The sequence below is a fragment of the Manacus candei genome, unplaced genomic scaffold, assembly GCF_025592945.1.
Source record: "Manacus candei isolate 608988 ecotype Guabito, Panama unplaced genomic scaffold, ASM2559294v1 h1tg000043l, whole genome shotgun sequence".
Taxonomy (NCBI): domain Eukaryota; kingdom Metazoa; phylum Chordata; class Aves; order Passeriformes; family Pipridae; genus Manacus; species Manacus candei.
The window spans coordinates 992,619-1,007,041 of NW_026138091.1; the positions used below are offsets into that span (position 1 = coordinate 992,619).

At 35.1% G+C, this 14,423-nt stretch overlaps 1 protein-coding gene across 8 annotated transcripts in view; it reads left to right on the forward strand.

Moving 5' to 3' along the window:
- PPP1R12A (protein phosphatase 1 regulatory subunit 12A) overlaps positions 1–14,423 on the forward strand; it is a 112,603-nt gene that overhangs the window by 90,152 nt on the left and 8,028 nt on the right. For 5 of the 8 annotated variants that reach the window (XM_051795711.1, XM_051795715.1, XM_051795710.1 and 2 more), the window contains 6 exons: positions 209–274; positions 5,920–5,936; positions 7,060–7,201; positions 7,880–7,984; positions 8,816–8,863; positions 13,350–13,400. In XM_051795711.1, the coding sequence (XP_051651671.1) occupies positions 209–274; positions 5,920–5,936; positions 7,060–7,201; positions 7,880–7,984; positions 8,816–8,863; positions 13,350–13,400 (429 nt within the window). Of the gene's footprint in view, positions 1–208; positions 275–5,919; positions 5,937–7,059; positions 7,202–7,879; positions 7,985–8,815; positions 8,864–12,272; positions 12,304–13,349; positions 13,401–14,423 lie in introns of all 8 variants that reach the window. The other 3 variants (XM_051795714.1, XM_051795713.1, XM_051795717.1) reach the window with 1 other exon arrangement.

The following is a 14,423-nucleotide window of genomic DNA, read 5'->3' on the forward strand; positions in this document are numbered from 1 at the left end:
ATTTTCATGTGCCAAATGCAAAGTTAGGTTTTGTCTCCTTCTGGTACTGAAAACACATCTCTTTGAGAATTTTCTCCATGTATCCTGTATATTCTCTGTAGAGTATTCTGCTGGTCTTACGTTTTCATATTAAAAGTCTAGAATGCCTTAAAATCTCACTATGCTTTCAACAGTTTAATTATTTTTCCTCTCCCACCTCTTTCACCAGAGTGATGAAAATGAACAGGATCACCAATCCGATTCAGAAGAAGGAACAAATAAGAGAGAAAGTCAGGTAATTTAAGGAAGTTAATTTGTTCATTAACTTTCTAACAGATACATTTCTGTTGTAAAATTTCTGTTGAAGTTGGATTCACATATCAACAGTGGCCAAAACTGATAGTTTTTGTCTGCCATTCTGATTATGTAGAATTGTCATCCAGACAATGTAGATTAAATTTCTGACAGCCAGGTCAGGGACATAATGCAGCAAGTTATTGGAGGGAGCTTTCAGTTTCTACCCTGCAAAAATCTTTATTTCATCTATACTTTTATTTTCAGGTAAATTACGTCCAATAACTTATGCGCACTAATTAAAACCTTTTAAAATTAAACCCAGTGCTGTCATCATTATAATTAAAAAATAATATGACAAGTTAAATTAATGAAGCATAGAGAGTTGAAGAGCACAATGTATGTAATTTCTCCATTTGATGAAAATTATTTTCTGAACATCCTGATTTAGTATTATTGGTCTTGTTAAAATGTCGGTAGAAGACAGTATAATAGGCTTGATCTGATGGGAGAAATCCTTAAAAACTGAATGCTGTGTGACAGTGGGATGAAGAGGTGCTAAAAAGGAATTAGTAACATAAGCTGTACTATAACATGGTATAGCAGAATGTATTTCTTTGAACCTAAAACCTGGAGTAACACACTACAGAATTATAGAATCAGGTTCATTACTGAAGAATAAAACTCAACTGATATTTCTCTCTTTTTTGTAAAAGCTTCCATTGCACATTTCTTAAATACTGTAGTTAAGAGATTCATTCTGTGCTGTTTTGGTTTACTGTATTTTTTATTTCTGTGTCACATTAATGTAAATGCACAGTCCTGTTTCATTTCCTCCCAGTAGTAGCTATTATTCTTAAATCTGTAATTACGCCATATTCTGTTCTGTAGAAATTAATTTTCGTAGAATATGCGTGTGGTGCTTCTGTGTAGAAATGGCTGGCTGAGAGTGCTTGGACAGGTGCACTTTTTTCTGAGTTAAAAAGTGGCCCAGAGAGTGGTGGAGCTACATCCAGCTGGAGGCTGGTCACGAGTGGGGTTCTTCAGGGCGCAGTATTGGGGCCAGTCCTGTTTAATGTCTTTATCAATGACCTGGATGAGGAGATTGAGTGCACTCTCTATAGAGGGATCTGGACAGGCTGGATCGATGGGCCAGGGCCACTTTTATGAGGTTCAATAAGGCAAAGTGCCGGGTCCTGCACTTGGGTCACAACAACCGCCTGCAGTCCTGCAGGTTTGAGGAAAAATGACTGAAAAGTGGCCCAGGGGAAAATGACCTGGGGGTGCTGGTCATCAGCTGGCTGAACATGAACAAACAGTGTGCCTCGGTGGCCCAGAAGACCAGGGGCATCCTGAGTGTGGACAGCAGGATCAGGGAAATGATTGTCCCCCTGTACTTGGCACTGGTGAGGCCACACCTTGAGTGCTGTGTCCAGCTCTGGGTTCATCACTGCAGGAAGGACATTGAAGCTGCTGGAGCTTGTCCAGAAAAGGGCAGCAGAGCTGGTGAAGGGTCTGGAGCACAATTCCTATGAGGAGAAGCTGAGGGAGCTGGGATTGTTTAGTCTGGAGAAAAGGAGGCTCAGGGGAGACCTTATCACTCTCTACAGCTACCTGAAAGGAGGTTGTAGCCAGGTGGGGATTGGCCTCTCCTCCCAGGCAACCAGCAACAGGGGAAGAGAAAATGGCTTCAAGCTGCTCTGGGGGAGGTTCAGGTTGGACATCAGGAAGAATTTCTTCACTGAAAGGGTGGTTAAGCATTGGAATGGGCTGCCCAGGGAGGTGCTGGAGTCACCATTTCTGGAAGTGTTAAAGAAACGACTGGATGTGGCACTTGGTGCTATGGTTTAGTTGACATGGTGGTGTACAGTCGAAGGTTGGTCTCGATGATCTTGGATCTTTTCCAATCTTAATGATTCTGTGATAATCATGGCTTGACTTAGGAGTCAAAACACTCTCCTAGGCTGTATACTTCCTAAGAAGACGTTGGTAATTGGTTTCATTATAAATCAATATAATATCAGATAGGAGTGTATGGAGAGCTCTGAAACAAATTGAATGTATGAACCAGTTCCCTGTCACATAAATTGATTTTGCTAAGTTGATATAAGCTCTTTTGTCACATCAGCTGCAGAAAATACTAAAAGAGAGGAAAGAGATATGAGTAAACTAGAATTACAGTGTCAGATGTTCAGAAAATAGTTAACCCATTCAATTCTGCTGATTCTTTGATGTACTGTTATTTGGAAGACAAAGTTTGGAAATGCTGAAAATCTGTATTACTTCCTTAAATTATGCTATTGTTGCTTTTGTTTGCTGATTTTTTTATTGGTTGGTGAAGCTAGAAGCCAGAGGTGGAAAGTGGTAACTGTAAGCTTCCAAAGGCTTTGCTGGTAACTCAGGAATTTAAACTAAGTAAAGAAAGGTCTTGTGTGCATGCAACAGAGAAAATTAAAGGACCTCAGACAAAATAGTTTCTAACCTGAATTTTTTAAGGAATCAGAAAAATCATTATTTTATTCATGTTGGAGGTCTCTGAAGGAACTGTCTTGTAAGATTTCAATTTGAATTTCTTGTTTTTCAGTACTTCAGAACTGTCTTTTGTCTCCTTAGCTGATCATTTGTCCATAAAGGAGAGCTATTAAAAAAAAGTTAGACTGCTAAGCACTTTTACAGCTGGATGTTATTCTCATGAAATTTTGCTTAGGCTTTTTAATATTAAGGGCATAAAATTTCTTCAATTAGCACAAAAATGCCATGTTACTTAAAGGAAAGTGGTGTTCTTAAGGACAGTCTTAGAACTAAGTTTTAGGATAGCCATTTAAAAATAAGGAAGTTGGAAGATTACTTTGGTAGATGAAGGATTCTAAGTCAAAATGTCTTTCTGTGAAGCTTATTTTTCATAATGATGCATTAAAAAAAAAAAACACCCCAAAAACTTAGTAATTTGACTAGATACTACAACTGTGGTTAGGTTATAGTGAAATGGACCAGAATTTTATCTTAGCCAGAGATCAGATACGTGATTTCTGAAAGGTGGGAGCTAGCGATGTTAGGATAATAAATGTCATTAGGTCTTCCAGTTTTGTGGAAGTAAACATGAGAAACTGGATTAATAGTGTTGCTTAAATGCTGTATTCAAATTTTGTTTTTCGATTTCACTGCTGTGGCACTTTTACAGAAACACTCATTTATAACAGTACAGAAAATTCCACCTGAATTTAATATTTTATTTTCATGACCAGTAATTATTGTAACCTCACTAAAATGTAATGTGCTTGTCTAGAAACTTAGTGTACTTTTTTAAATATGCAGTTTATTTAGGTCTCCAGGGTCTGTATAGAGTGATAGTGCAGGGTCAGGTTGTGTAGGTAAGGATATGTATGTTTTAATTTTTTGTTACTGCTTTTGTGCTGCCAATGTAACTGTGGCTGCTGAGTCTGCTCAGTTCTATGACTGTACAAAGAACACGCATCTCATGTGATTTGGATGCACAGGCATATCTTTGTTGGCATCATTTGTCTTCAGACAAGTTTTATGCAAAGTTTGCAGATTCTCAGTTACACTTTTTCACAGATTTTTATCAAATGTCAAAAATTGAACTAAGCAGAACTGACTGATTTTGAAGGAGAAAATAGTGAAAACAGCTAAGACTGCTAAACCACTACCCCCACCAAAAAACCCTCCAAACCAAACCCAAACACATTCTATGAAAAGTGAGGGGAGCAAGAACAGGCATGTGCTTGAGAAATATGAGGCTCTTTCAGTGAGGTATGGAAACAGGATGGTGCTGGAGCAACAGGAGCAGGGATTCACAGCTTTTGGGGAACAGAAATTGCTGAAGGACAGTTTTTTGAAGATTACAGCGTCCTTGTCTGGCTTCTCAGGTTCCCAGCCTCAGCCAGGAGAGCAGGAATGGGCTGCATTTGTGTTTGCCTGCCTCTAGTAATTACTGCTCTCTTGCCTCAGCAGTTCATTTTTTGTCCCCCTGTGTAGCTGGAAAATTTTGTTTCTAAAGTGGTCTCTATGTGACTTAATAACTTGCCTTTCTGTTTGGGAAGCTATAGTGCAGCATGGGAATGGAGATCTGGAAAGTTTTCACATTACCACAGCACCATAGGGAGTCCACTAGAAGCAAAGAAAAACAGCCTTTAGGAAGCGTGTTTGCTAAGAAATATTTAAGAATAGTTTACTTCTCATAGTGGCTGTCCTACATTGTAGTTAAAGGTTAAAAGGACCAGCTTAGCATGTTTTTGCATGCAACAGTCCTTGTAAAAATAGAAAACTAAAAGTTTTATGGACAAAAATTCCTCTCCTCCAGAGAAGGAGTCAATGGAAAAGGGATTTTTGTAGGTCGTTGATTACATGGTGGAATTCTGTAATCTCACACTGATCATGCTTACACGTAGGATGGATGATGCAAGGTAAGACTCCTGCTTAGATGAGAGTTAGTTTTCTTTTGGCTAGGTAGCCTAAAAACTATCTCTGTATAGGTGCATGCCACCTAACTGTGACATATTCTACAAAATCTCTTAATTCTCAGCATTATTCATGCTCTTAACAGAAAATAGCAATGTTTTGTTAGGAGTGGTTAGGCTACAGCATGTACTTTTGATATCCAGTAAATGTACTTCAAGGTGTCAAAGGGGAAATTGAGTATATTGTGGAGAATGCGGCTGTTTTCCTCTACATATTGAAAAACTACCATTTACTTCTGTAAAAGAAAACCAAGCAAGGCACATCACCTTCCAAAAAAACACCCTATGGGAAGGCTTCAGCCACTGCTGGGGGAATAACATCGGAGGATGTCCAGGTGATGATACAACAGTAGAGTGTCTTGACTGAAATACCTGCCCTCAAGATTGTTACTATAATTGGAATAAATTATGAATCTGTATTGACCACCCAGAGGGGAAAAAGGTTTGTATGACTGATGTAATGCTTAAAGGGCACTCCCTCACTCTTAAGTCATCACTTCTAATTAAATTTCACTTGTCAAATAAAGTGATTGAATTTTGTGCCTGTGGATTCACCTGGAATGAATGGATGAAAGTAATATAAAAAATGAAACTATGTTATTTAAATAAATAATAAGTACTTCCTTATGTTGGTGGTGTAGTAACTTGTTTCCAGTCATGCTGTGTTAAAACAGTTATCCTGTAGCTTAATTTATATCGTTAGTTTGAGCTGAAGTTATTATAGATATGTTAGAGAAGAGGAAGAAGGAATAGTGAATTCAGGGAACACAGTTCTGATGCCTTTAATAACAGGCAGGCAAATAACAGAATGCACTGACTGCTGAAATTACTACAGTGTTTAGGGCACTCAAGACTTTTAGAGTGTGATGTTAACATCCTTGTAAATCATATTTTGGCAAGCACATTGTAGCACATATTTCTTTTCTTTTCCAGACATAACAAAATTGAAGCTTGGAAATGTTCAGACAATACCTACTGGTGGATAGCGTGTACATTTAATATAGTTGTTTAGCTGTACTTGTTCATAGATTATTATATATTGTATTGAATTAAATTACTGACTTTTATTTGATTATTATATTTATATAATATATATATGACTAATATATTTATATTAACTATTATTGAATTATTCTTTTTCTCTTTTTTTTACCTCTTCTCGCCTCAGAGTGATAGCATTTCAAGGTATGTGCAGTTTAAACAAATTAATTTAGAACTGTTACACTTTTTCTCCACATATTGTCATTTTAAGTTCTTTATGTATAAATTCAGCATAACCCCACTAGTTAAGCTGGTTTGAGCTTTAAAGGGCTGTAATGATACTTAAATTTTGTATAAAATATGATTGTAAAGCTACAGTATTGACATTTTTTTTTCTTTGTGTGGGTGGAATACTGAATTTGGGGGAATATATTGAACTTGTATTTATAGTACATTGAAGGCAGGCATTTTGTAGAACTTAATGGATACAGTGCTATTCCCCACGGATTTATCAGCATGGAGTCAGCTTTTACAAAGAAGACAAGAGGTTCTTGTTGCCCCTTTTTAAGAATACCTACTGAAAATTTCTTGTGTAACCTCAAGAAAAGTACTACAGCCTCTGAAAATCATATTTCCTTAGGACTTGTTAATAAGTAAATGCTGAAATAGTATTTTTAAAAGGGTTTGATTTCTTTTTAGACCTTTAGAATTAATTATTGGATTTTATTATGTTCTGTCTCTGCTGAAAATCTGTTAAATAAAACTGCTTTAGCATATGATTAGTGAAGAAGGAATAGTGTGAAATTAGTCTAAACTTTATTAATAGCAGTTGTAATTTAGTGATTACTAGGATAAAGACTGCTGAAGATTTCTTTCATGAACTACTTCTACTGAAATATTAGAATTCACAACAAAGTTCTGAAATCTTGGTTTCTGTAATAAAACTTTGAGAATTCATGTATGCCAGTATTTTAGAGATTACTTTTTTAAAACTCTTCAATTAAACTAATACATTTTTTAAAGAATATGTCCTGTTTATAAATAAAGAAGGATTTTTGCTTGAATTAAATGATTTAATTGAAAATATTTCTCTATATACGTTGCTCTGCAGACTGAGCAATTTGAAAACACATTCACAGAGAATCTTGCAGTACTGAAGGAATGTAAAAATTAAATTTGCATCAGGTTAGAAGGTAGTGGTCTAAATAAAATACATAATTGCATTTGGTTGTTTTTAGCTGAGCAGCAGCAAACTCAGTGTTTGATACAGTGAGTGGTCTCAGTTTGAGCGTGAAGGCAAATTGAAATGAGAGCTTTCCTTTTACAGATATGATACGGGCTCCCTCAGCGTGTCTTCAGGGGATCGCTACGAGTCAGCACAGGGACGATCGGGATCACAGAGTTATCTTGAAGATCGGAAACCGTACTCCAGTAGACTAGAAAAAGAAGATAGTCCTGATTTTAAGAAGGTATCTGATCCAATAATTTTGGTGCAGAAGTAGAACGTTATTACTGTTTTTCATAAACTGTTTGCAAATAATCTCCCATTGCATCACAAACGCTACTTAAAGCAACTAAGATGAATGGAGAAGCAGAGCAACCACTACAGTGGGGGAAAATGCACATTTACAAAACAACTGCTGACTTTTGCACTTTTCTCTTTAAGGAAAGGGAGAAATCCAGAGGAGCCAAGATCCTTTTTTTAATGACAAATACTATCATATTATTTTTTTATTTGATTGTGTCATTAAAGCTGATTTGCACATATGTGAAGCCTTTTATTTTATATGTTTCCTAGCTTACATATGTATAAGGTAAAAATATGTTTAGGTCTTGCTTTAAAATAGAGAAAGAATTTGTTGAAAAGTTTACTGTGGTGGTGTAATCTGTAAAGTCAAAGAAAAAAAGGTGGCAAGTATTTTTTTACTATGTGTAAGGTAAGTTGTGTGCTCCCCGTGCAAAAGCTACTTGTTCCTGGAGATATTTGGTAACAGTTCTTTACAGTGCTTGCTAAACACCTTAATTTTACTTTTTATACTATTAATGTATTTGTTAATTTTACATGCAGTTCAATCATGCTTTTAAAGTTTTTCAGCTAATCTCACTGAATTATTATCTGGTATTTTTTAATGAATATTTTCTTTTAGCTTTATGAACAGATTCTAGCTGAAAATGAAAAACTGAAAGCACAGTTACATGACACCAACATGGAACTCACAGATCTTAAGCTACAGCTGGAGAAGACCACTCAGGTTTGTATAAAACAAAAAAGTATGTACTGAGCTGGCAAAGTAGATAGTAAACCAGAAGCACCCCAGGTTATGGGCCACTCTTTACTAGTCATCAGCTTTGTTTTTTATCCAAAGATGGGAATGGAGAAGAGTACTTCTGTTTCTAAGGAGAAAAAAGTGCAGGATTCTCTTCTTCAGGTGTGAACATAATCTGTGAGACTGCCTCCTGCCTAGTTAAGCAGTAGTGGTTCTTGCCAGCATGTGTCTGCATGCAACTTGTTTGCAGGGTAGGAATAAACACTTTCTGTACTGTTAAGCTTATATTCAAACTGACAGTCAGGATTGATTGATTAATTCATAAACCTGCTAGCAGATTGGCATAACTACCAGTTCTTCCTGGCTGGTTAGATAGCTTTATCTTGGAAATGAAGAGCAAATAGTGCATTCCAGTTATGGATAACTGCTGTCGATAACACTGCTGCATACAGTAATACTAAACATGTAACAGAAGTTAGATTTGTCTTTAAACTGCTGTTGAAAGAGTATTTCGTATTCTTAGATCGTGCTTACCACGATTTACCTGTTCCTAAGTGTCTTCCATGTGTACCACATAAATGTCATTTAAAAGATATTTGTTTTGAGGCTGTATAGTGATTAAATAAAGGAATGGTTACAGAGGAAGTTCATAATAAATCCATTTCATTCTTTATTTCATTGTTACTTCCATGAACACATTTTAAAATGCTTTTGAAGACATACTTCAGACAGAATACAAAAATGTCTAATTGTTTTTCCTCATTTCTGTGTTGTTTAAGAACACATATCAATGTCTTTATTAATTTTGTGTTTCAGAGACAAGAAAGATTTGCTGACAGATCACTCTTGGAAATGGAGAAAAGGGTGAGTTTCTGCCAAAGAATTTTTAAGTACTCCAATACAGGCTTTAGTTTAGTTTGTTTTGCAACCCATGGCTTGGATATAGTTTAATGGGAACAGAAGACTTCCTTATAACTTGCATTTTTTAGAGGATTTTGGGATTTTAGGTTTTAAAATGGCAATGAATGTGAGATACTGTGAGATGGAATTACTCTTAAGAATTGCCTTCATGTTGCCTGTTCATTCATGATAACCAGGTTCTAAACCCCACTGCCCTCCAGGGACCTGCTGCTTGTTCCTTTTCATCCAAAACAATGTTGGCATTCCAGAGGGTTAAGCAGATTCAGAGTGTCTCATCTTCTAATGCATTTCCAAGATTCAGTGAATTTAATTTCCTCAGAGCTTTCCAGAGGCACCTGTGTTCTTTCACCAGTTATTGCTGGTAATGAAATAGCTGTTTGTGTCTCACAGACATGAGACCTTAAACCTGCAAATGATATAAAATTAATCTTTATCTGTCTCTTTTCTCACACTATAACTTTTTCCAGAGGGAGTATGATAGTACGGCAGGGAGGGAGAGGAGAAGAAGGAGTTAAGCAGTGTGAGGAGAGGGGCATCAGGGTCAGACAACCCTAAACTGAATGGGAAAGAAGTCATGTAATAAAGTCATATGTGAGATAGACTACAGGAATTATTTCAGAAATTTGGGCATATGATAATTTTAGGCTGTAGTTTCATGCTAGTTTAAAATCCAACCCTATAAAAGTTTAGTTTCACAGCAATGTAAAGCAAACTATATTGGTTTTGTGGTGGTCTTGACTTCCTTCATGACCACTTGTTCTTTTCTTCTCCCTTGATTCTGGAGTGACACATTAGAAACTTAAACTTAAACTGATATGGTAAACATTTGTTTATCCCTGGTAAACTTTACATTCATTAGCCTTTTGTATTTGCTTTCAGTATTTTAGGTTTGGAAAACAAGTTTTAGTTCTACAAGCCTGTCTGGTGTATAAACAAACAATCGGTAGATTTTATAGGAGCACATGAAGATGTAGAAATACTCTCAGGCACTTCCTGAAGTTCCATTATCTTTACCTTGATAGTCTTTCCAGTTAATTGCAACAGCCTTTCAGCACCTATTTCTCCTTGATTTTTTGAGCATCCTACTGTAAACAGTGATTTCATCAGTAGAAAAGTTTCATCATCAGCTTTAATTAGTTTCTTGCTTGCTATCATGGCCACACAAGTGCACATTTAATTATTTAATAGATTTAGCTGCATCCATTATTATGTAGGTTCCATAGTAATGTATGGAGTACTGCATAGATAGACTTTATTTCAGTTTTAAATTACTGCTTTACTTTTTTCCCAAAACAGGCTATTTCCTTAAAACAATTGGCTGTATTAGAAATTCTTGCACCTTTTTTTTTCAAAACGACATTTAGTCCAACAGGAAAATGTCTTTCAGAAGTGTTATTCTTCCTAGATATATTAGTAATAAAACTAGCAGGTAAAAAAAATTAATTATAATGCTGTATTGCTGAAACATGATTTACACAAGATTTAGATGTTCTTTGTACTTTATAATTACAAATTTCTTTTTGGACAAGAATTTAAATCAGGAATATATTTGCAATTGTATTTCCTGTGTTGTTAAAATCTGAAGTTTCTTTTACTTTGAAAGTGACTGAAGCAGGATTCTCAGCTGCTAGTCATCAATAGCTGATCTCTAGAAAAAAGCTTATCAAATTCAGAATTTAATAATAATTTTGAATACACCTTTATAATGTGTAATGTAACAATATAAATGTAAACAAATAGAAAGAAATTGTAGAATGTTTGTAAGTATACTTATCCAAGTATATGAATTCACTAAAATAAAATAAAAAACTAGAGATGTTTATATAAATTACATAGAGAAAGGGAAGGGGGAAATTGGAACAAATTAAAGACCAGCAGAGAAAAACCTGAAGGCATCTTTGAACTATGACATTTTCAAGCTGAAACATACCTTTTCAGTAAAGAAAATGGTAATATGTATTAAACCTGCATTTGCACAGTAGTAATATTTAAAAAATACTGGCTTTGAATTTTATTTGGATTGAGCCTGCAGAAGTGCGTTTCCATGATGGGACTTGTTGATGCATTGTCAATATTGTTCATTTGAGAACTATTTACCAGAAAGGGGCTGTTTCTTTGGGGATGGGGGTACAGATTGGATCACAGATGCAAGGTCCTAGCAATATACGGGCAAAAATAAGAGTTTCATTAACAACCTGTCACTCTGACAAATATGCTGAGTCCTTTGCAGAATTTTGTATGATATGGTAATAAAACTTAAACTGCCAAGTTTCAGTCTGGATTAGAATTTGGAAAACTGTAGGTCCCTTTAACCAATTTTCCCCAAACTTAGAAATACTAAGCTGGGAATTTGGGTTTTGGAGATGTGTGTTTTGGGGTTTTTTTTTTGTATTACTGAATACATGAATATATGTAGGCATATATGTTTGGTTTTACTTTTTTAAAATTGTATAACTCTGGGGTCAATTTTTCGTCTGTGTGTATCCCTGTACCTCAATCTCACTGCACAAGCCTGTAGCTCCTAGTTGCTTTGATAAATACAAACAAGCTATTGTGTTTTATAAGCTGAGAGACTAGCATGTATTTTTCTTATTTACAAGTTGTAAATGTTCCTTGGCATACCTTGCAGAGTTGTGGAAGTTTACCATAAAATTTTAGACTGCATAGATTTCAAACCCTTCCTTTGAGTCCAGGAACTAATCAAATAATACTGGCAAATCTTCCCAGTAAAACTGCAATGTGTTGGCATTCTTCAAGCCAGTTCCTAAGAGACTAAGCAGTTCCAAGTAATTGGATTAGTATGGTTCTACAAAGAATCTTATATCTAGACCAGTCCATTTGTTTCTTTTACATAATGTGAAGTATAAAAAAAGTTAATGAAATAAAGATTTTATTGAATTGGCTTTTATTGCTAATAGTTGTTCTTAGACAACCTCAACATAGTTAAGAAAATGCATCATAAGGCTTAAAAATTTCTAGATACCTGAAATTTTGAAATTTATCTGATCATTCATCCATTCATCTCTTGGTAATTGCAGGAATTGTTGAATATTTCTTAATATAAGAAGACATAATACATGATATTCCATAAAGCTAGATACAATACTAAGTGCTGTAAGATGGCGTGGGGTTTATGTTAGTTACTTACATCAGTTAACTTGCTGGTATTTATTATACCCGTTACTGTCATTATCAAAAAGGTCTTAACTCGAAGGAGTTAAGTACATTATGTACTAAAAACTGCAGTAATACATTACTTTGATAAAAATTAAAGTTGTTTGCTATATTGGGAAAATGTTGGGGTGTAACTGCACTGTGATTAAACTAAATTCAAATGATTTATATCTGAAAGGTGGCCGGCAAGAGTCAGTATCTACTGGGCGGTATGATCTAACCAAAGTTTTACACACCTCAGTCAATGCTGCTTGCTGTTTGCATAACACCGTTGTATGCAGATGCATATGTCCACTTCGCAATAATCTGTTGCTTTTGCCTTTCACACTCTGGAAAAATCTGAATGTAGAGTACTGATAACTGCAGCTGCTTTTAAATGAGAAACACTGCATTGTCTGACACAGGAAAGCAAGCAATCAAGCTATAAATCCCAAATTCTGTTGCATTAACTGCTCATCTATCAGATGTGTTGAAAAATAGGTTTAAACAAAATAATATTTAGAAATATGGATGTGTGTCTGCACTGCAGACTGCAGTGTAGTATAGAAAACACTAAGCTAGCTTTCAATAAGTTAGCTTGGTTGTGTAATTAGTATAATCAAGTTCTATAGACAGGATAATTTCTCCTGCTTCTCAGGTAAAAAGGAAAATAAAAACCAAATAAAACTATATGGGAAACGCAGAAAATATTCAGGAAACATTTACTCAAGAAACAGGTGATCTTACGTAGCTAGATTTCTTTGGTACTCAGCTAAGTCCTATAATGTAAATTGGGTATATCAGCACTAGGTTGCAGTTTGGGGTGTGGACAGATCCCACTGGGCTGAGACAGATGTTTCAGCTATATTTGTTTGTCTATGAAAGCTTAAAATTTTGTGCTGGTATCTTTTAATATTCTTGTTTGTTTCTGATCATTTTCTGCATTTCTTGGATATTAAGCTCTTAAAAAAGCCTAGCTCATGAAAAATAAATCCAAACCAGTGGTTCTTACAACCTGTCTAAATTTTTGAAAAGGAAAAGGGGTATATTATGCAGGACTTCATATAAATTTCTATATCTCTTCCTCCTTAGATATTAAAATTCCATATTGACAAAATTTCTATATATCACTGCCACCACAAGTTTCCTGTCCACACTATGCTTTTGGTTGTATGATCTTTGAAACTTGAAATATTTCACTGTTACCACAGCATTTAGAAGCTGTAATTTTTAAAAAATTGTATTGTTCAGTGTTAATACATACCTTCTGATTTAGGAAAGAAGAGCACTAGAAAGAAGGATATCTGAAATGGAAGAGGAACTGAAAGTAAGTAAATTATTACACATTAAACTATTAATAACAAAGTGTATTATTGTGTCAGTGAGACGTAGTCTGGCAGTATTACTGGTTTCTATAATGTCATTAGAAAATGACAAAGTTCCAGCTGCATGTCATACATAAGTCATAGAGCTTGTAGTGAAGCTGGCATAAGGAGTCAGACGTGTAAGATTGAGAAGGTGCTGAGTCCTTGGCTTCTATAACATGTTGGTTAACAAGAAACATTCAGAGGTGGTTGGAGTGAAATATATCTTGACTCCGTTCAAGATGGAATTGCAGTCTGTAATTTTCATGTGATACTCATAAGTTTTATTAGCTTATTAATTACTGTTATTAAATACCATTATTATTATTAAATGATGGTAGCCTATAATTCCATAGATACTTAAACATTAAATCTTGCTTCAATCTTTATCTCATCTTTTATAAATTATATATTAGACAGCATGTTACAATATCAAAAGAAAAACTTCCATTTGTATACTGTGAACAAAAATCAGGTTTTAGTTAACAAAAAACAGTAGATAGATTTCAGATGTTGACCAATAAGTAACATTTACCATATTGATTTCTGGTTTTTTCAACTACGTGTAAAGTGAATCCCAGAAGCAAAATACTAAAATACTTAAAATAAATTTCATTTCTGGTTTGTTGGGTTTTTTTCAACCAATCCTCATTAGCAATGTTAAACTCTCTGATATGATTAAGAAGAATGAGAAAGTTGGCAGGTTTGTTTTTTATTATGTCCTTTGATATAAATATTGGGCACAGTCAACCAAACTGATGGAATTAAAGTGAAATGTGAAAGCAACATTATTTTGACATTTGATATTTGTCATTGATTAATAAGAAGTTTCCTTTCACGCTCATTTTTTAGCTCCCTCTGGTGCTTGGAAACAGCATTAACTTTCAAATACTTTTCATTAAAATACATGCACCAAGTTCTGCTGAAATAATTGAAGCTGACAGGCAGATGTAGGCAGAAGGCAACCGTGATGCCTCTGGCAACCT